Source organism: Macrotis lagotis, chromosome 3 (genome assembly GCF_037893015.1).
Source record: "Macrotis lagotis isolate mMagLag1 chromosome 3, bilby.v1.9.chrom.fasta, whole genome shotgun sequence".
In the NCBI taxonomy this organism is placed as follows: Eukaryota; Metazoa; Chordata; class Mammalia; order Peramelemorphia; family Peramelidae; genus Macrotis; species Macrotis lagotis.
In genome coordinates this window covers 73026630-73050122 of record NC_133660.1, presented here as the reverse complement: position 1 = coordinate 73050122, position 23493 = coordinate 73026630, and the positions used below count along the sequence as shown (strand labels likewise).

Sequence of the window (23493 nt, the reverse complement as noted above, 5' to 3'; positions counted from 1 at the left end):
AGAACTCAGAAAGATCTGTTCATCTATGACTTCAACATTTTTTTCCCATTCTATCATAAATGTTTGCCCTTTTAAAAAAAGGAATGTCTTTCTCTTCAAAGTATATTCCTAAAGTGAATTGATCTTGGACTTTCCTTAATACCCATGTTAAAAATGGATATAAAGCCCAGCACCAGAAAATTGGTCCTGTTTACATTATCTAAAGAGCTTGAATTTTTTTTGGGGGGGTGGATAAGAGGGCTATTCAACTTCAAAAATATAGGTTGCCCTTATCTTTATTAAGTTCCAGATCATGAGCTATTTTTCTGACAGGTCATTTCTTTTCTTTCCAATTCTCACTTTGGAAGTGGACTTTCTGCTTTTTTCTCTGAGAAGCCAAACTTCCATAATGGAAGGACTGAGTTTCCTGATATGAGGACCAAAATCTCCATGTATTAAGCGTCATTGGTTTGACTAATGGTAGATCCTGGCCACAGATCATCCTAAGCACCTCTTCACAGTGTGTCATTTTTCCAGCTCAGTTGATTTTTGATATATCTCACTTTATCATTCATTGAGGTGGAAATTCCATCACTCTTATATGCTTTTTGAGTTTTTCTTAGTGTTTGTTTGTAATAGGTTTTATGGGTGATTAGTTATGTGAATTGTGGCATTTTTACTGATAGGAATCTACCTTAATTTCTCTCATGAACTCAATTTATCTCACGAGGTGTGCTACATGTAACATTTGGAATTTTTCCACTTAATAATAACTTACTGATATTAGTTTATATATTTTTCTCACCAATGCTTAATAAGAAATTTAATATATGAAATTATTTTTATTATCTCTGGTATTAAAAATTTGTCTTTTTTATCAAACATTTGTTATCTCACAGTTCAGTTACTCTGCTAGGATACACCACTGGCTTTTCTCAATTCACTCTTTGTTCCTAGGGTTAGTGTCAGATATCAGAGCTTTTACTGAAGCCCCACTGAACAGTCTGATGACATACAAGGAAATGTGTCTGACTTGAGGAGCATAGCTTTTTACTTTGCAAAGTTGAGGATTGGCAATATCTATTGTTTCATCCCAGTTAATGTAACTGAAAATGATATTCCATTATGTCTTAACCTTTTTATGATGCCTACTCTACAATTTCTTTATCAGTAACCTAGTACTATTGAGTATTCCAGGTTAATTATATACAGATTATACTTTTTAAGTGTTTCTTTTTAATTTTGAATGACACCTTTCATTAATATGAAAATAACTAGGATCCCTTGTTTCACCAATTTTTTGTTCACATAAAATTCCAATATATCAAACATTACTGGGAAGATAAGAAGGGGGAAAGAAATATCTAAATCATTTTGTTATAGAAAAATCTTGTCATAATTACTAGAAATCATATTCACAGTCAAAATGAAAATTTAAAACTGTTAATGCAGTCTTGAGAGAATTAGCAATTGAAAAGAATTAGCAAGTAAAAAGGACTTTCAGTCTGTTCCAATTTTTTTCCTTTTCCTTTTAAGATCATAATATGTCTTGTGACAATACACATTTTAGAGCTGATAGGATTTATCGCTTGGGACAATTGGGATATTTTGAATGTAATGACCTTGTAATGAAAAAAGGAAAAAAAAATATGTTAGCAAAAGACTTGAATTTGAGTCCTGGCTCTACTACTTGTTATCTGTATGACCTTGAAGAAGTCACTTAAAATCCATGGGGCTCAGTTTCCCAGCTGGTAAATGAGATGATAAAATCTCTAAATTTTCTATCAGCTCTGATACTGAGAAGACTGAAAGAGAATTGAAGATGAAGCATTTCTTGGTCAGCATAATATAGGAGAGAACATGATCTTGAACTCATGAAGACCTTGAAGTCTTCTGAATCACTTTTTCTGCCAAATGTCTATAAGCTAGTCAATAACCATCAGGGTCAGATGAAAAACTATCTCTCTCCTTGTATTCATTATCCATCATTCATACCATTAGGATGTATTGAGTACTTCACTCAATATATGGCATTATCATATACCAAGAGATATAGATTGAGAAAGGACCTTAGGGGTCATTTAATCCATCCTTCCCTTTTTACAGATAAGGAAAATGAAGGCCAAAGAGGTTGTGCCTTTACCAAGGTCACCCAACCTTTGAAATATCAAGAGAAGATGAAAAATGATCCTATTCAAAAGAAGTGAATTTTCCCCCTCTTTGGCATATTCAGCATAGTTGAGCAGTTAGTAACACTTATTAAGCACCTATCATGTGTTTATGAAGAATTACTGTGCTGAAATACTAGGTAGACTCCTCTACCTTGACAAATGATCCAAGGTCTACTGAATATTGATTCGGGAACACTCCTGGGTTCTTCCTGCCATACTTTATGCTAACTACGAGAGAGCTTTTGATCTCTTCAAGAGATGAAGACATTTACATATAATGGATAGACTAGCTTCATAGTCAGAAGAATTTGTTTTACAACCTGTATCTCCTACTTAGGTTCCTAAGATTACAAATTCAAAATTAAAAGGATCCTCAGAGATCTTAGATTCCAGTCCCCTCACTTGACATCTGAGAAAACTGAGGCATAAGGAGGTTCAATGCTTTGCTCAAGGTTTCAAAGGCAATGAATGGCAGAGCACCATGATGCCTCATTTAACTAGTGGTAGGATTCTGGACAAGTCACCTAATTTTTCTGCTCTTCAGTTTCCTCATCTCTAAAACTAGAGGATTGAAAAAGATGGTCACTAGAGCGCTTTCCAAACCTAAAGCCTATTATGTTGTGTTGTGTGATACCAAACGATATAGTCCTACAATACAGTTCTCTCATCCTATTCTAGCAGCAAGACATTCTATGTTGTTCTAGACTGTTCTCACTTCTGGGTGTTCAAGAGAAGATGGGGGGGAGGTTTGTTTTCTTTCAGGGTTTGAAAGATTGTATAAATATAGATATGAAATGAGGATTTCTTAATCTAATTCAGAAATGAGCTGCAAGAAAAACTAGATTTTAAAAAAAACTGTCCAACTTCCTGTAAGTGGCCACTTATCATGGATCTGTCAGTTGGAGATTTTGATTTCTCAGTAGTAATGACTTTCAGAAACTTGAGTTCCTACCCAGGTTTCCTCTTAATATTTCTATTACTATGTAAAATGTCCAGTGATATAAGGAATATTGTTTGCTTTTACCTGTCAAAAATGAGTGAACTGAGTGTATTCTTCCTTTATAGGGAGAAATACTATCATGACTAACAAAAATGTAATTGAATCAAAATATTTAGGACACCAGATCTCTATATCAATATTAACCCTTTTGTTTTTTGGCTTTCCTAATTTTCAATGCCCTTTTTGGGAGAACATTCTGTGAAAGAGGAGGCTAATTCTAAATTATCTCAAAAATGATGCAAGCGTTCCTTTGCTTGGTTTTAAAGGTACAAGTACTAGAAGGGTTCTCCGGATAAAGTATGAGAGGAAGCAAGCATTATGTACATTACTAGAAACTGGCATCATGTTGCCAAACTATAATAAGCCTTAGGGGAACTCAGTGTTGAAACTACTCAATTGAATGCTGCAATTTCCCATAACAATTTAAAAGGCCTGCAGGCATGCTAAAGTCATAGCTGGATGTTTCAGTTAACACTCTGTAACATGACCCCAAAGCCTCATTTACATCACAGCAATTAAAATATATTCTACATTATGTGTTTATTGCTATATACCTAGAAACCCAGGAAATACTGTTATTTACTTATTTATTTATGGCAAATAATCTTAGTAATATTTCTTCCATCCTTTCTTCTTTCCACCCTGGTAATACTAGTTTAGAGAAGTCACCACATAGGTAGTGTTCCCTGTGGGAGGGGAAGAAAACCTGGGGGAGAGAAAAAAGAAAATCAATAGTTGTTAATAATAACTAAGAGTCATTTCTACCTGAGGGCTGCTTGGTGACCTACATGAAATTAGGTTAGTGGTCTCAGTTCATAGATGACAGGTGCCCATTAAGCAAAATAATTATTGTAATCAGTACTAATTGGCCCCCTACTGATAGTTAGAGTAGAGGGACTAGGAATCGTTAAAGGGGAATATCTCCTCCATTGAGGAGTTCTCTCCCCACTCTGAAGGAAATGTTGCTGCTAAGGTGGAAGGAGATGGAACAATACGGCTTTCCCAAAGACCGCATTATATAGACTGTCAATCACAGCCCTTCATCAACACTTCATCCAAATTGAATAAAAAAATTCTCTTGACATATGGATCAGAACTTGGTTAAGTGATATTATTGGTTTGTAATTATCTTACTAGGAAATTAAATTATTTTAAAGCAAAGCCATAAAGACCAAAATTGACTCTCATTTTCTCAAGAGCATCTATGGTAACTTGGCATTACCTTTCATTAAAGAGATGCTGATAGAACTGACTTACTCCAAATTGTTTTTGTGGCTTAATATTTATTGAGTCTTCACATTGCACCAATTTATACTGAAAGCATGATTTTTAACAATCATCTAGAACACATCACCAGAATATGAAGCTCAAAGACAGATGCCCAGCTTAACTACTTGGCAAGAGGATACCAAGGAAACAAGATTTCTTTTTGCATTCATAAAAATCATTCTTGACTAGAATGGTTAAGAAGAGTGATGAAAAGATGGTACTTCATCAGACACCTGAGCAGGAGCAGTACCCCTGATCATTTTTGCCTCATCTGGGTTCAAACAGTCCTTCACAATAGCTTATCTTACTCTAAGGTTGTAGCCATTCATAAGCTGGAAAGGAATTAAAATTTTCACCAGTTTAATCACAAGTCTCTTTCTGTTGGGGGGTTTTTGGTACAAAGGGTAAAAAAAGTTAACACATTTTGACTTCTTGCTGTGAACTATTGAAACATTTCAGAATATCTGGAAAAATGACTTAATTTTTCATATATCAAGATGCATACATGTGTCTCTTAGGGGACTAAAAAGCAGAGGTAACAAACTCAAAAGCCTGAAAAATGTCAGAACTAGAATCTATTTCTCTTTGGAGCCTCAAGTTTAAATTGTCCCTTTTGCATCTTCCATGTTTGACTATTGGTTCTGCCCTCTGAAGTCATCCAGAACAAATCTAGTCCTTCCTCTCTGTGATAACCCCTCAGATACAAGTCTTTTCTTTTATAGGCTAAAGTTGTACAGTTTCTTCAGTTGATCCCCAAGTGGCAATGGTTCAAGAGCCTTTACCACTCAGACTGACCTTCTTTGGGCTCTCTCCAAATTAACATAACATTTTTTTATGCTCTCTTCATTAGAGTTGACACAAGAGATCTCATTGAAGAAATATGCTTAAAAGGGGAAGTAGGCTAGTCCTAAGGCCAAAGTGAGGAATCATAGAGGACAGCTTAAGTAGTGAGGTACTGATTACCCCAAATTGTGAAAAAGTTCATGATATTCCAGCATATTAGATGGACCGTCTATGGAAAATCTACAAAATAATATTCTTAAAAAAGACCCAGGTTGAGATGTCATGGGCAAGTTATCTCATGAGTCTCAACAGAGTTTTATGTTGTTAAATCATAGATCCATTCACAATTAGTCAAATAATCATTCAAAAGCATTTATTAAGCCTTTACTGTGTGCTAAACACTTAGAGATGCAAATATTATGAATGAAAACACCACTATTCATATTCTAAAATGGAGGAGAAAATGTGTGTGTGTGTGTGTGTAGAGTAATTTAAAGAAATTAAATATAAAGTACTTAACTATAAGGTATAGGGATGGAGAGAACTAGAACTTGGAGGCTTTCTAGAAAGACTTCATGTTGTAGAAGATGGTGCTGAAATGTTGAGTTTTGAAAGAAGAGAAAGATTCTATGAGACACAAGTGAAGAGGGAATTCATTCAGGCATGGAAAGAGACAGCCAGTCCAAACTCAAAGTGATAGAGTGTTCTTTGTGAGGAATAAAGAGAAAGTCAATTTGACCAGGTCACAGAGTACCAAAAGTGATAAATAGGCTGGAAAAATACTTGGGGATCATGATATATAGGGAGTAAGGAAACAAACAAGTGCTTATTATCATTATATGCTCATCTCTTTTTAAATATCTTATTTGATCCTCACAACAACTTCAGGATGTAGTTTTATAGTTGAGACAACCTCAGCAGGCAGAGATAAACACAGCAAACTAATTAATGTCTGAGGTTGAATTTGAACTCTGGTCTTCCTAACTCCAGGACCAGTCAAAGAAAAAAAAAGATTTTATATTCTTTCCAAGAGATAATAGGGTACTATGCAGATGTTTATTGAGTAGGTAGGATGCCATTATCATCTGAATTTAAGGGAAATCACTTTGACCACTGGTTAGAGGTTGGATTAGAGAGGGGAAACATCTGAAGCAGGGGTAACTAGGTCATTTCAGTCATCTCAGTCATCTCAGTAAGAGTCTATAGGGCCTGAACTTAAGTGATTGCTAAATGACTAGAAAGAAGGGGTTGGATGAAAGAGTATAACTATGGATATGAGTGACGAGCGGGAGCAACGTAGAACTCCCTCATTTCAGTCAATCTGCAGCATTAACCCCTGACTATGAGCTAGGGCCTGTGTTGAGCAATGGCAATACTGCAAATGCAACACCACCACCAACAACAACAAAAAACCTGAGCCCCTGATCACAAGGAGTATACAAGATTATGGATGGCAAAGCATGTGGCTATGCAAAAAAAGAATGGTGTGTGGGAAGGTGGAAGGGGAAGATAGCAGTGGCTGTGGTGGGGGGAATGAGGAAAAGCCTCATAGAGAAGCTGAGACTCATATAGATGTCTCAAAGGAAGCAAGGGAAGCTTAAGAAGAGGAGGTAAGAGGGCAGGTCATACTATGAGGATATGAAGGAGGGACAGCCAGGAAAGAATCAAAGAGAAAAAGACTGTTGTGTTTGAAGCAAGTAGGTCACTGTGGCTGCCTCACAGAGTGCATCGGGAGGAAGGGAAGGAAGTAGAAGTTTGGAAAAAATAGGAAAGGTCAAGGTTATAAAGAGACAGAAGAGTTTATATTTGATCTTGTGGGTACTTGTGTATTAGCTTGGCAACTGAATGGAAGATGAATTGGAATGGGTGTGAGGCAGGGAGACCAGTTGCAAATATAGTAGTAATGGCAAAAGGGGGTTGTGGCTTTATGTTTGGAGAGAAAAGGACATAAGCAAGAGAGGTCAGTTGTGGTTAAAAGGACAAGATCCAGCAGTGAATTACATATGTAGTTAGCCAAAGGTTCTTATGAGCCAAGTGCTATGTTAAGTCCTGAAAAATAGACATGTTCTCCTTAAATCCTTCTCAGATTTAAAAAAAATGGTCCAGGGCATGGAGGTGGCTGCTTAGAGCAGAGCTGGAACATTCCTCCAAATTACCCCTTTCTGTCCTCAAATTTCGGTTTCCCTTTTTTATCCAGTCAGATAATTTAGTTCTGCCACTGCTGATGGCTGGAGCATCCTTGCCTCTGGTCAAACAGGGAAATGTAACGAGGTTCATCTCCCTTTGGTGCTTAAGAAGTTATAGCAAAATCTCTTCTGGGCCCAAGGGGGAGAAGAGAGCCCTTTAATCTAACTTCATAGATGGCCTGCAAGGAACCCAGGTTTATAAGATCAACATGCTTGATGCATGTCACAACTTCCCTGGTCAGAGATGCATGTGTTGGTTAGAAACTTTGATTCCTAAACTGTCCAATTCAAAAAGCAGACCCAGAGGTTCGCAGGCCTCCCAAGAATGCTTCTGAGACTCTACAAAAGTCCTTGAATCAGTCTTATCTCCTAAAGTGGTACGGCTTCTGCTAGACCCTCCCTCTGTTCTTCAAGTCATATTCTGCCTTCCTCTTAATCCTAGAGTCAAGGATGATAAGACTGGAAAGAAGTTTTAAAATCATCTCCTCTGACCCCTTCATTTAACAGATAAGTGAGTTTCTGGGCAAGGAGGTGGCAGAGTGGATACAGCATTGGGTTTGGAATGAGGAAAACTCATCTTTATGAGCTCAAATCCAGCCTCAGTCTCTTATAAGCCGTGTGATGTGACCCAGTCACTTGACTCTGCCTCGGTTTCCTTATCTGTAAAATGAACTGGAGAATAAAATGACAAACTGCTCTGGAATCTGAACATTGAAAGCAACCACCAAATCTCACAGAAATAAGTGATTTTGACTTGACCAAGAATAGCTAGGAAACAGTAGAGAGGAGGATAGAACTTCTAATTCTTTCAAATTCTCGTCATTAAATCCAAATCCACAGAGCAGTGAGTCATGTGTCATTTGGCCCAGCTGTCTTTCAGTTCTTGTTCAGTTTTTCCTGATTCTTTATGACCCCTGATTCTTTCCTGATTGTTTATGGGTTTTCTTGGCAAAGATACCGGAGTAGTTTGGCCTTTCCTTCTCCAGTTCATTTCACAGAGGAGAAAATAGATAAAAACAAGGTCAAGTGACTTACCCAGAGTCACACAGCTAGTGTGAGTCTGAGGCCAACTCAAGAAGATGAGTCTTCCACTTAGCTGCCCCTTGGCCCAATTAGGGAAAATTGGGGAATCAGAACCCAAAGCAACATGCTTCTTTCTAGGCAAAATGGGGGAGAAATACACATACAGAGTTTGAGATTCAAAGAGAGGGAAGAAAAGGTGATAGGAGGAGGAAAGAGGAGACTCACAGACAGAGAGGCAGAAAGGGAAGGTGGGAAGGGGAGACAGACAGAGACAAGAAGAGAGGGGTAGGGAGAGATGGAAGGACAGCAGAAGTTTATTTCTCCCAATTCTACTAAGGAATTCTTCCCTTTTTTAGATTTCACATACTTTCATGAGGCCATATAGACCCTTAAGCAGAAGAGTCTTTTTTTATTCTTTCTTATCCCTTGACTGTTAAATCCCTCATATTCTGGTTCCAATTTGTTTTTCCAGTCTCATTTCATATTGTTCTCTTCAATCACGCTGTCTGACCTACTTGTCACTCCCCTTAGACAACAATCTCTCCCCTCCCACCTCCATTCAATTCTTCCTAATAGATTGTATCCCATATGCCTAACTGGATTTTTCTCTCCCCCTTCATGGTTAAGAATCCTTAGTTTTATTCAAGACTTAATTCATGTGACCTCCTACAAGAAGCCTTTTCTATCTCTTTTACCTGCCATTTTGTATTTACTTTCTATATATGTTGTATTTCTTTTGTTACTTTACCCTAGTAGAAGGTAAGCCCCTTGAGGGCAGGGGTTGTTTTGTTTTTGTCTTTGAATTCCTGGCACCTAGTATGCTTCCTGGTGGATAGCAAACACTTAGGAGCATGTTGAATAAATGAGTAAATAACTGAAAGAATGACTATTCTAGTTCACACATTTATTAGCTGGTTGACTATGAGTAATTCCCAACTTCTCTGAGTCTCATTTTTCTTCTCTACAAAATGGAGATACTAATATTTGCCCTTCACACCAAACAGGGGAGAGAAATACTTTGTATATCTTAATGCTATATCAATGTGAATTATAGTGATTATTGTTGCTGTGGTTGTTAATGAGAGTAAGTTTGCCATCCCCTAAATCTAGCATAGTGCTTTCCCCATGGTAGACACTTAATAAAAGGCTTATTGGATTTTTTTGACTCATTTCATGGAAGTATGAAAAATATATATACAAAGTATAATGGCAGCAAGAAAAAAAGATTTATTCTTGTGAATAATAAAGTTTTCTTCTTTTTCACACTCACACATATACCTGCATCCTTTTGCAAGGTTAAGAATGTATTTTCTTTTATATAATCACTGGGTTTTTTTTTCAATTTCATATATGACATATGAGTCCAAGTTTTTAAAAGCTGTGAACTTATCATGAATACTAGAATATTCTAGGGACTTGTTTCAAATGAATGAAGAGATAGAAGCTCATTATAGATTACTGCTTTTAAAACCATCATGGAAATGAATAAATAGATCAGATGGATATCATAAGATCCTGGCAGGCAGATGAATTGATGGGTCTTATTTACACTTTGCCCTAAAGGTCTACAGTCAAGGAACACTCCCTTAGGCTCAGCTGCTTTTGAATTCTCGAGTGCCTTTTCTCATCTATTCTTAGGAGAGAGATGATGACCTTTCTACACTGTGCACTTCACTGAAGTTATTCATGCTTTTGTAACCCAAAGACTAGATTATTATATTTTTTTTAAAAGAAGTATACTTTCTCTGTTATATCTTCATTTTGATTAATTATCTAGAGTGGGAAAGGCAGGTGAACTTCTCATGTTAGAAAAGGCTTCATATGACATATGGTTCCTTTCTCATTGGTGTATATTTGGCTTTCATTTGAATGTTTTCATTATTATAACTTCATTATTCTTTTTTCTTCTTAAGAAAGGTTTTTAGATTTCTTCTTTTTTTCCACTATAGAAAAATCTTTTAAAAATAAATATTTGGGATATAGTAAGAGTTTCAATTATTTTTCTTTTACTAATTTATTTGTTTTCCAATCTTAAGATTTTTCCATTTTCTATTTAATGTCAATAGCCAATTTTAGATGTTATTCATGCCTTTATTATCCTAATTTATATATTTGTTATTTTTACTAAAAGAATTGTGGTATCTTTACTGGGTTTTTTATTACTTTAACTTATTATTGATCTTACTTTAAATTTCTTTTGATGTCTGTTGACTGTGCCATAATTTGTTTTATCCTCCTAAACTTCTTCCATTTGACCCTGTTCTGTTTATCTTTCTCATACCTTTCCAAGAAAGAGTTAATTTGTTTTTCCATTTTGAGTTCCCTAGTTCTCTTTTTTTATACTATACCTTTTATTCTATGCTATAACTTTTTGCCATAAGCATCCAAGATATATTTTCTTTGTGTTCTTTAATAGGAAGTTCAAAATGCCCCCATTTCAGTCATAAAGTTGTCCCACAATATTTTTAAAAATTCCATAATTACGTTTCATTTTACCCTCCACTATATCCTATCCTTGATTTCTAAATTTGCCTCCTCTGCCTTGAAATTTCTCTTAAATCAGTAATGGCCTTTGATTTACTCTTGTGTTCAATTGACATTAAAATTCCTCTTCATTAAAGGAAACACTTAGAAATAGTTTTAGGATAGAAAATATCTATGTTAAGCTAAATGGCAATAAATCATAAATATTGGCCTATAAAATGAGACATAAATTGCTAGTAACTGAAATCAAAAGTTTCTCTAATATTGTTTACTAGGAACATTATCTTTTATCTGATTTATGTATCAGATAAACTATGCGATTTTTCTGTATCATGTTTATTATTTTTATGTGAGCTTCTTCAACACATTGTAAAAAAGTGAAAGAACAGTCTGTTCATGAGATTAATCAAGTAATTCTCTCAAGGTTGAAGGACTCATCTTGTAGACAAGAAAGAGGAATGAAAACAATTAGGAAATTTGACAAGTGGGCTTTTAAAATTACTTAAAATATATACTTTAAAATCCATTTTTCTGATTTTCAGATCTTATTTTATTGTATTATAATAATATAATTGCTGAGTAAATGTAAGTCATTGGAAAATACTTAGAGATAGTCTCTCAGATTTGAGATGGATTACTTTCCAAAAATTTCACTTTTAAGACAATTGCCTAGAACTGCAGTTAGGGGAAAAGGAGGTTATAAAGGGTGATTTCCATATTACATTATGGCTGAACCATAGTCCTGCCTCAATAACCAGTCTTAGATTGTGTAGATTATCAGGTTTATATAATGGATTATAAATTCATTGAATTTTGGAGGTACTTATAATTTTAGTTTTTCTGTGATTCCCTGGAGGAAAAAAATAGTCTTCTTTTAAAAAGGGAACTTGAGGGGGAGGCTAGGTGGCGCAGTGGATAAAGCACCAGCCCTGGAGTCAGGAGTACCTAGGTTCAAATCTAGTCTCAGACATTTAATAATTACCTAGCTGTGTGGCCTTGGGCAATCCACTTAACCCCATTTGCCTTGCAAAAAAAATGCAAAGGGAAGCAGTTTATGACTAAAGAAGAGATGGAGAACATCACTAAAAACAAACTAGATGATTTTGATTATATTAAATTAAACAGCTTTTGCACAGACAAAACCACTGTAACCAAGATCAAAAGAAATGTAGTAGGCAGGTAAACAATCTTTACAACTAGTATTTCTGACAAAGGACTCCTTTCTAAAATATTCAGAGAACTGAGTTAAATTTTTAAAAAAAGCCATTCCCCAATTGACAAATGGTCAAAGGATATGCAAATGCAATTTACAAATGAGGAGATTAATGATGAAAATATTGCTCTAAATCATTACTTATTAGAGAAATGCAAATTAAAGCTTCTCTGAGGTACCACCTCACACCTCTCAGACTGGTCAATATGACCAGAAAGGACAATGATCATTGTTAGAAGGGTTGTAGGAAATCTGGGACACTGATACATTGTTGGTGGAGCTGTGAACTCATCCAACCTTTCTGGAGAGCAGTCTGGAACTATGCCCAAAGGGCAATAAAAATGAGCATACCCTTTGATCCAGCAATACCACTTACTGGGTCTATACCCTGAAGAGATGGATGAAAAAGGGTAAAAACATTACTTGTACAAAAATATTGATAGCAGCCCTGTTTGTGGTGGCAAAGAATTGGAAATCAAGTAAATGTCCTTTACTTGGGGAATGGCTTAGCAAACTGTGGTATATGTATGTCATAAAACATTATTGTTCTATTAGAAACCAGGAGGGATGGGAATTCAGGGAAGCCTGGAGGGATTTGCATGAACTGATGCTGAGTGAGATGAGCAGAACTAGAAAAACACTTTACACTCTAACAGCAACATGGAGGTGATGAGCAACAGAGATGTACTTGCTTATTCCATCAGTGCAACAATCAGGGACAATTTGGGACCGTCTGCAATGGAGAATGCCATCTGCATCCAGAGAAAGAATTGTGGGGTTTGAACAAAGATCAAGGACTATTACTTTTAATTTAGAAAAAAAAAACATGATATCTTATTGTCTGATCTTGCTATCTCTTATACTTTACCTTTCTTCCTTAAGGATATAATTTTTCTCTCATCATATTCAATTTGGATCAATGGATACCACGGGAACAATGTAAAGGCTGACAAATTGCCTTCTGAGGGGGGGTGCGGAGTAAGATTAGGAGAAAAATTGTAAAACTCAAAATAAATAAAATCTTTAAAATAAAAAAGGGGGAGCTTGAAACAAATGGTTCTGAAATTTTGTAAACATTTTGTAGTTTCATTTGGCTGTTCTGTAGGGGATTTTTTTTTTTTAGGTTTTTGCAAGGCAAACGAGGTTAAGTGGATTGCCCAAGGCCAGACAGCTAGGTAATTATTAAGTGTCTGAGTCTGGATTTGAACTCAGGTACTTCTGACTCCAGGGCCTGTGCTCTATCCACTGTGTCACTTAGCCGCCCTATTCTGTAGTTTTTTTGAGGCCAGTAGTACAGTTTCTGTAATTCAAAATGCTACCTTGCACACAGAAACTTAATAAAGATTTTAGAATGAATGGCTGCTATATCTACCTTTTCAATTGAAAAATCATGGACTAAGAGCATACCATGTGCAAAGCTTTGTGCTGAGATGCTGTGTGAGAAAGCTCAAACAGAACCATTTAAAAATTCTTCACAGGAAACCTTGGGAAATAATTAATTTCTTTGCTTGTGTCACAAAATGAAAACTATGACTTTAAATAGTATTTGTATTCTGAGAAGAAACAAATACTGTAATACATACTGCAATATGTTTCAGGTTCTTCTGTGCTCTGCACTTATCATTGTTTATGAGGAATTGGCCAAATTAACCAGGCAACATAGAGAGAGTCAGATTGCTAAAGTAGCATTGCCTTATGTAGAATGTGAACAAAATGCTCTCTATCCTTGCTTATGTCAGTGGTATCATCATCAAAATACTTCATCAATTTATTTAAACAGCCTGCATTTTCCAACCTTCTCCTTAGAGTAGAGCTGCAGTAGATAACCCAGAAAACTGCCTTTTGAAGTCATATTGAATTCATTGACTTGTCTGAGAAGCATATCACTACTTGCAAACATTATAGTGTAGATTAAATCTTTGAAGAGTTTGAACTCTGTGTAATAATGAAATTCCTGATGCAAAGGACTTTTTATTATTATGAAGAAGAGCTGCAAATCCTTGAAGACTTTTCTTTAAGATCAAATTGTTTTTGTCTTTGATGGTAGAACAGGGTTTTCGATTTCTCATGGCACTTTGGATAGCTTTCAAGAATAATGAAAACCTCAGGTGTTTAGTGACAAAGACCTTTACAATTTGCACTAACACAGGATTTTCTACTAACACAGGAATCCCTATTTCACTACTCAGTTCTTAGAAGCTCAATTTGCATTTCTTTATAAGCCGTGTTAAAAAAAAGAATAGAAATTAAAACCTTTAATTATGATAATATAACTTTACATTATCATGTTATAGAAGTGTTTATTTCATTTTCCAGATTGTCAAACTGTGTAATAGAAAGAAAACCTTTTATATTCATAGATTGAAACAAAGTAAGCCACAATATTGAAATGTCTGAGAAAATATTTCTATCCCTAGTGTTACCAATATTTCCATTTGAAAAGCCCCAAATATAAACAGGAAAAAAATCTTTCAGTTTTCCCAAGGTATCAAATTTTAAAACGTAGGAATGACAATTAAATGTGTATGTGGAATGCAAGGCACATTTTTTTAATCCACATTAGTTATCTCAAAAAATAAGACTTTAAAAAACACAAATCAAAAACTCTTCAAACCCTACAACATCTATCAGTTTTCAGTCTTGACTTGCATTTGATTAGTCATTTAAATACTCCTTGAGGATCATTTATTAGATTTATGTATCTCTTTTCTTCTGGAGAGCTTAAGACTGTCTTGGACTGATGTTTAATTAGTTTGCTTGAAATCAAATGTGTTTATAAAACTCTAATGGATAAGTAAGTCAGAAGCAACTTTTGTTTGAATCAAACAAATGTGAACAAGTTTGAACAAAAAGAGGAAAAGAAAGGATTGATAGTAAGCTACTATGTCTGTGCATTGTCATTTTAATTATCCAGTACAAAGGCATTCACTATGTCTATAACATTTAAAGCATGTCCATAGCATGCTGGAGGTTCAAACTCTTTTAATGTGCCTGGACAGCCAGATTGAAAAAATTGCAGGCATCTAGAAAAGCTATTGGAAGGATTTTAAAAGAAGACAGTATATTAAGAAAATTCTTTTTAAAAGTTTGACAAAGTAATGGGTAGGATGATTAGAGAAGCAGGAAACTATCAGATTAGATTGAAGAGGGGTTCAATAATCCAGATAAAATATTTTCAAGTATTCCTCATAACTAGTGGAATTCAATAGCAAAAGTATAAATTCATGTGAAAAGAGAATTTATTTTTGATCAACTTTTTATTGGCAGACAATACATATTGTTAGAGAGATCACTAGGCAGCACAGTGAATAGAGTCCCATTCTGAAGTATTGAGGACTGTACTTTCTGAGTTCAGATCTGATCTCTGACTCTTTTTTTTTTTTTTTAGTTTTTCAAGGCAATGGGGTTAAGTGGCTTGTCCAAGGCCACACAGCTAGGTAATTAAGTGTCTGAGGTTGGATTTGAACTCAGGTACTCCTGACTATTGGGACGGTACTCTATCCACTGTGCCACCCAGCAGCCCCTGATCTCTGACTCTTACTAGCCATGTGACTCTGAGCAAGTCGCTTAACTGTTTTCCTCAGTTTCCTCATTTGTAAAATGAACTGGTTAAGGAAATAGGAAACCACTCCAGTGCCTTTGCCAATAAAATCCCCAAAAGGGGTCATGAAGAATCAGATGCAACTAAAAATGATTTAACAACCATACACTGGGGGGGGGGAGAGTACTGTGAAGGTCTATGCTAGAAGTGGGCTCTTGAACTCTGAAATGATTCATACCAGAATTGTTGTTCTATTGATGCCAGACACATACAACCAGAAAGTAATGGGATTTGGTAAAATGGAAAGAAAAAGAACATATAGCACTTAATTGGCAAGTGGGATGTGAGTGAGAGAGGAAGAGGAAAATTAGAGACAGCTCCTTGAATGCATGTTTGGAAATATGGGAAAGAGTGGTATAGATATTTGACTGAGAAGAAAATTGAACTATTTTATTTTTAGATGGAGGCAAGACATTTAAATAAAAGTGACAGAGATAAGGACCCAGATACAGCAAAAAAGACCAGGGGGCAAAGGCGATTGGGAAATAGTTTGTTCAGAGGACATTACTGAATTATGTAAATAGGAAAGAAATCCAGACTCATACATATATACAAACCACTGAAAAAGAGAAAAGACTGTTGAGGATGGAATCTTCAGGGGCACTTGTAATAAAATAAGCAAAGTGATAAAGAATAAAGACAGGAAAATCTGCAGGTCAGACAGGCATGCCCCTATGTAACATCAGGAATTGATTCTGGGGGAAACCTATTAGGAAAAAATATTATTGCAGGTCATAGTCAGTTTTATAGGAACAATACTTAAAAGGTATTTGAGTTCCTTGAGAGTACTGACTTATCTTTGCCTTTAGTTTTATCCCCAACCCTTAGCGTAATGCCTAACCTATAGTAATTATTTAATAAATGATTTTTAACTGACTGATGATATCAGTGGGCAGTCTGTAGAATAATGGAGCTTTTACTATAGGAGCTGTTTATAGTTATTGCAAAGAGGAATAACTTGGTATGGATATAAAAATTTAATTGGCCCTAAAATGTTGAATCTTTTTTAAAATTTTATTATCTTGGATCTACAAATACCAGTGCTCTGGGTGGCACCACCTTTCAAACATGCATATATGTCCCTTGGAACTTCTCTTAGTATACTTGGTAGGTCACCATATAGAAAAGGATTATTGATGGAATATTAGTGACATGGCATAGGAGACTTTAGTGGTTTGAGGTAGAGGGAGTGCTGATCAGTAATGTAGAGCTTGAGATTATGAGTTGAGTACATGAGGTCAAGGATGGTTTGGGGCTCAGAACCACAGAGAGTCGGAGTTGCCTCTAGGACAAGCTTGAATCTAGAAAGTATAAAGAGGAGCCAGCTAGGTGGATAGAGCACCAGCCCAGGAATCAGGGGGATGTGAGTTCAAATTTGGCCTCAGACACTTAATAATTGCCAAACTGTGTGACCTAAGGCAAATTACTTAACCCCATTGCCTTAAATAAATGATTTTTTAACTTTGAATTTCTTTTTTTTAATTAATTAATTTATTTTTGAATTTCATAATTTTCCCCCAAATCTTGCTTCACTCCCTCCACCCCTCAAAAGAAGGCAGTCTGTTAGTCTTTACATTGTTTTCATGCTATACATTGATCTAAATTGAATGTGTTGAGAGAGAAATCATATCCTTAAGAGAAAAAAATAAAATATAAGAGATAGCAAGATTATATAATAAGATTTTTTTTTAAATTAAAGGTAATAGTCTTTGGTCTTTGTTTAAACTCCATATTTTTTTCTCTGGATACAGATGGTATTCTCTATCACAGATGCCCCAAAATTGTGCCTGATTGTTGCACTGATGGAATAAGCAAGTACATTAAGGTTGATCATCACCCCCAAATTGCTATTAGTATGTACAATGTTCTGGTTCTGCTCATCTTGCTCAGCAACAATTCATGCAAATCCCTCCAGGCTTCCCTGAATTCCCATCCCTCCTGGTTTCTAATAGAACAATAGTGTTCCATGACATACGTATACCACAATTTGTTAAGCCATTTCCCCAGTTGAAGGACATTCACTTAATTTCCAATGCTTGGCCTCCACAAATAGGGATGCTATGAATATTTTTGTACAAGTGATATTTTTACCCTTTTGCATGATCTCTTCAGGGTATTATAGACCCAGTAGTGGTATAGCTGGATCAAAGTATATGCACATTTTTATTGCCCTTTGGGTGTATAAATAAATAAATTTTTTTAAAAAGTAAGTATAGGGAGAATGAAAACTGCAGACTGGTCTTCCTCAGTCTAGTGGATGGTGTTGTGATATTGGACTCCTGCTGGGCCCTAGTGGAGTGGTGTCCTACCCCCTCTTCCATTCTTGAATATTGCCATGTTTGAATCACAAGTTTAAAACAACAGTTCTGGTACCCAGATCAAATGCCATCAGAATGAAGCGCTGGTACTCTCAAACTCTTGAACAGTGTTTTGTTGAAATATTTTCATCACCTTCATTTCCAAATATATAATTCTTCTGTCTTATGCAGAGAATTCATTCTTATAAGAAATGATTAAAAAAAAAAAAACACTTGTGGTGATGCAAATCTATACTCCTCCCTGCAGAGGAGTTGAAGGCTAACATCTCCTGGGGACATCAGTTTTAAGTTGCTATAACTTCTACAAATGGAATCTCTATGGCAAATTGATGGTGGTATTGTTATGATCCTTTGGGTCTGTGTGTGTGTGTGTGGGTGAACCTACCTCAGTCATACATGAAGCAGGTCGGTGTTCCCATACACATAAGTGGTTAGATGTGAGTAAGCCCTGTATTTCCAGCCTGGGTAAGATATGATGACAAAGTACTGGAAGGAAGGAAGGAAGGAAGGAAGGAAGGAAGGAAGGAAGGAAGGAAGGAAGGAAGGAAGGAAGGAAGGAAGGAAGGAAGGAGGAAGGAAGGAAGGAAGGAAGGAAGGAAGGAAGGAAGGAAGGAAGGAAGGAAGGAAGGAAGGAAGGAAGGAAGGAAGGGAGAGAGGGAGGAAGGAAAGGAGGAAGGAAGGAAGGGAGGGAGGGAGAAAGAAAGATAGGTAAAGAGAAAGAGGAAAATAAGAAAGTCATTTTTTTTAAAGAGCAAAATCAGATCAGCAAATTGACTGAACACATAAACAGTATTGCACTACTATGGTCCCTAGCCTCTGCAAAGAAGGGAGAGAAGTCCATTAAATCAATTTTCAGAAAATCAGATTCAGTTGGGAAAGTTGAAACCTTGGGGAGACACCTTGGATCTCTAGGTCACAAGACCCAAAATGGAGAGGAAGCCAGGATATTGCCTATATGTGTATGGTGGTATGCCTATATGTGAATGTGATTACAAATCACTGGTATGTCTATATGTGAGTGTGGGTGTAAATTGCTGAATAGAAAGCAGAACTAGCTAGGTTGAGGAGCAGCTCACCTGGGGTGAGGCACCTTCCTGTTTTAACGGATTATTTTTGCTGCTAAACTCATTTATTTCTCTTTGATGAAGGGATAGAAATATTGTCAGCACCCTATAAATTTGATCCCCAGGAAAAAAGTCCCCAATGGCCCCACTCTAGTTATTTTACTTCCTGCTGGCATGGTTCAGATTCCTCAAAAGAGTGTATCTGAAGGATGATATGCAAAGATGACACAGATGCAAAGACAGACTATTAGAACTAAATCCATAACGTTTTAGATGTACAATTAGAAAAGATAGAGACAAGGATTTAGTAAGTGCCTATGATATATGTCTTGTGCTAAGAACTCATCAAATATTACCTCATTTAGCATAGAATTTACATTTTGAACAAGAATTTATCTACTTCTCTTGTTGGGAAAACAACAAATTTAATTTAAAAATTACAGTTCTTTGAGGAAGGGGAAGGTGGCATATTTGTCAATGGTAATGGTGCTAAACAAAATCATAATTAAGAATTATTTCACTTGGGGTAAAACAATTGATCAAAAATTGAAGAAGGGTGCAGTTAGGTGGCACAGTAGATAGAGCACTGTTCCTGAAGTCTGGAGTACCTGAGTTCAAATCCAACCTCAGACACTTAATAATTACCTAGCTGTGTGGCCTTGGGCAAGCCACTTAACCCCATTTGCCTTGCAAAAAAACCTAAAAAAAGAAAATTGAAGAAGGCCAGTTCATAAAAGGTCAAAGAATATAAGTAGGCAGTTTTCAGAATAAATCAAAGATGTCTATAGTCATATGAAAAAATGTTCTAAATCTTTTCTGATTAGAGAAATGCATAATAAAATAACTCTGAAGTACCATTTAACATTTATCAGATTGGTCAATATGACAGAAAAGAAAAATGACAAATGCTGGAAAAGATGTGGCAAAATTGGCACAGTAATGCACTATTGGTGGAGGTGGGAACAGATACAACCATTCTGGAAGTCAATTTGGAACTAAACCAGAGGGTTATTAAAATGCATACCTTTTGACCCAACAATAGTATTACTAGGTCTGCATCCAAAAGAGATAAAGAGAAAAAGGGAAATAACCTCTTAGCACAAAAATATTCATAGCAGATTCTTTTTTGTGATGATGATGAATTGAAAATTGAGGGTATGTCCATCAAGTGGAAAATAACTGATAGAGTACTATTATATTATAAGAAACTATGATGGGGATGGTTTCAGGAAAAACCCGGGAAAACCTCCATGAATTGATGAAGAGTGAAATGAGCAGAACAAGATTGTTGTAAGCAGGAACAGAAGCAGCAGCATTGTAAGGATGATCAACTATGACAAACTTATTCTGAACAATATAGTGATCCAAGACAATTCTGAAAGATTTACAATATTATTATCTTCTAGTGAACGAGCTGAGTACTCTGAGTACAAATTGAAGTATAATTTTTTCTCTTTATTTTTCTTGCTTTTTGCATCATGGCTAATATGGAAATGTTTTGCATGATTTCATGTATAATTTATATTTTGTTGCCTGACTTTTCTATGGTTAGGATAGGTGGATAGAGGGAAGGAAAGAATTTAGAACTCAAACCCACCCAGTTTTTCTTTAAAGCTGAAAGAGGAAGCATTTCCATTACTGAGTCCTTAAAAACCCTTAATACCCTTAATAGGGGTGACACTATATTTATCTTGATGAAATTTGAGCTTTAGAGAAAATTTTTGATTCACAAAACTCTAAGAATCAGATACAGCAGATTAAATATGCAATTCCCATTCCCATTAGCAGTAGCTGTGAATCTGCTCCATCTGACACAGATCTTTTTGTATTCAAATACTCACAAAAATTAAGGACTTTAAGGGATTTGAGCTCCCTGGAGGAAAACAAACCTCCAGAGTAGAAAACAAGCTGTTATTAATTTTCCCCTACCTTTTCTATGCAAGGACTGTATGGAGTGACAAAAATTTAAATATATAGTCCACTAAGGTAAATGAACGTGTGTTCTTAATAAATATTTATTAAGTGCCCATTATAGACCAGGCATATAAGTATTGATGATATGCAAACAAAAGTGAAATAAATCCTGCCCTCAGGGAGCTCATACCATATCAGAGGAAATATATGGATGCACAAAGTAAATACAGAATATTTTGGGGAGGGAGGAATGAATAGCTGGGAGATTAGGGAAAACCTCATGTATGAGCTGCACTTTGAAGGAATCTAACTTTTCTAGGAAAATTTGGGAATTGCTTTTCTATGGTTCTTTTTAATATTTTGGGAATACCAGTATACTGCTTGGCTTGCCTCTTTATTTTATTTTTCTCCCACTGTGTGACTGGTCCATATACTTTACTATGGCATATAAGACTAGAAATAGGGATAGGGAATTCCAAGATGAATTAACTACATTGTTGACTCTTTTGTTCCTCCAATGTATTGTCTTGAGCAATCTTTCTTAACCTGAGGACCATGAGCTTTAAAAAAAATAGCATAATTCTATTTCTGTATAGTGATTTCCTTTTTAATCTTATGCATTTTGTTTTATTCACTGAAAATCACGTGAGAAGGAATCCATGAGGCTTTATTAGATCCCATCCTCCCCAAAGAGGTCTAAGATATTTTAAAAAATGGCTAAGAAGTCTTGGCTTAGAGAATTGCCCAGAAAACTGGAAGTTTACATCTGAAGTCATGTATCCAGTATGCGTAAAAATTAAGAATTGTACTCAAACCGCCGTGGAACCTAGGCTAGTACTCTTCCTCTATAGTACAGTTTTTGGGTTTGTTTGTTTTTCTGATTACTCAGATCTATGCCATCCTGATAAAATAATGCAGCTTATTTAAAACTACTATAGATTTTTCCATTGCTCAGCAGTCACTTGAAGCTGTACCCATATAGATGTTAGTGTAAAAAATATGCTATTTACAAACAAAAAAAATTATATATTTTTAATATTTTTTTTCCAGAGGCAAGCGCAGATTGAATGTTGAAGAGAGTTTGCAATAAGTGGGACTGATGAGCCCACAGAAGGAATGAAGTATGGATGTAAAGGAACGCAGACCTTATTGCTCGTTGACGAAGAGCAGGCGAGAAAAGGAACAAAGACGTTACACAAATTCTTCGGCGGACAATGAGGAGTGCAGGGTGCCTACCCAGAAGTCTTACAGTTCCAGTGAAACTCTGAAAGCTTTTGATCATGATTCCTCTCGGCTGCTCTATGGGAATAGAGTAAAGGATTTGGTTCACAGAGAAGCCGACGAGTACCCCAGGCAAGGTAGGTAGCTTCCCCTACGTAGCACCAAGGCTTGCTAAATGTTGCTCAACTGCATGTGAATTTTGTGAAAATTCTTTTTGCTCTGGACAAGTATTATCGTTTTTTTCTGATGGATTCTTGAAAAAGTATCCACTGATGTGTTTTTTTTAGAGCACTAGTATGCTTAAAAAAATCAGAGTCATCTTTGAGGTATGAATTCATAGAAATGTGTTCCAAAGCCCTTTGAAATTTTTTTTAAAATATAGAGGTAATGGCTATTCAATTGACCAAAGTAGGTGGAACTCAGTACTTCATATATAGACATTTTACACTAATGGAACTCTCCCAATAGTTCTAAGGACTTACCAAAATGTAACTGTTGGGGAAGTAAGCTTATTGCTAGAGCCTGGGTCTCCCTAAATTAATTAAGACTCTACACTTGATGAAAATATGCATTAAGGCATTGATAGCTGAGCCCTGTCTCCTCCTAAGGTACTAAGGGAACAAGAGGGAAAATAGTAAGCAAAGAAATCCTTCTCTTTTCAATCATCAATCAACAACAAACATTTAAGTGCTGATTAAGTACAAAGCACTTTGTCCTAAACTCTGGGACACCAGAGACAAACATGGAACCATCTTTACCCTCAAGTAGCTTACACATTATACCAAGTAGAAATGATAGGCATATATGATAGAAATATATGCAATGTATGCAAAAATAAATATAAGTTGATGAGAAAAAAGCTGGTAATGGGGTTAAGAAATATCTTGTATCAGAAGTGGTTTTCAAGCTAAACACTGAACAAAATAAATGATTGCCCAGGTGGAAGAGGAGTTCACTCTATTCAGCTTTCTCCCAAGAAAGTGATCCTAAGAACAAATTCACTGATAAAATGAAACAGCTCATCCTTCCCATTATTTGTAGCAAGAGACTGTGACATGAAAGGAGTATTTTGTGGAAGGTCCAAGTTGCCCTGAAATATCCACTTCAAAAATCAGCCATAATAGGCGTGGCTAGGTGGTGCAGTGGATGGAGCACCGGCCCTGGAGTCAGGAGGACCTGAGTTCAAATCCAGACTCAGACACTTAATAATTACCTAGTCACCTTGGGCAAGCCACGTAACCCCATTGCCTTGCAAAAAAACCCCTAA

General features: G+C 36.0%; 1 protein-coding gene across 1 annotated transcript in view; it reads left to right on the top strand.

The window, feature by feature from the left end:
• TENM3 (teneurin transmembrane protein 3) overlaps positions 1–23493 on the top strand; it is a 3314517-nt gene that overhangs the window by 2670934 nt on the left and 620090 nt on the right. Inside the window, exon 11 of the mRNA XM_074231559.1 lies at positions 22056–22363. Coding sequence (XP_074087660.1) covers positions 22129–22363 — 235 coding nt within the window. The 5' untranslated portion in view covers positions 22056–22128. The remainder of the gene's footprint in view (positions 1–22055; positions 22364–23493) is intronic.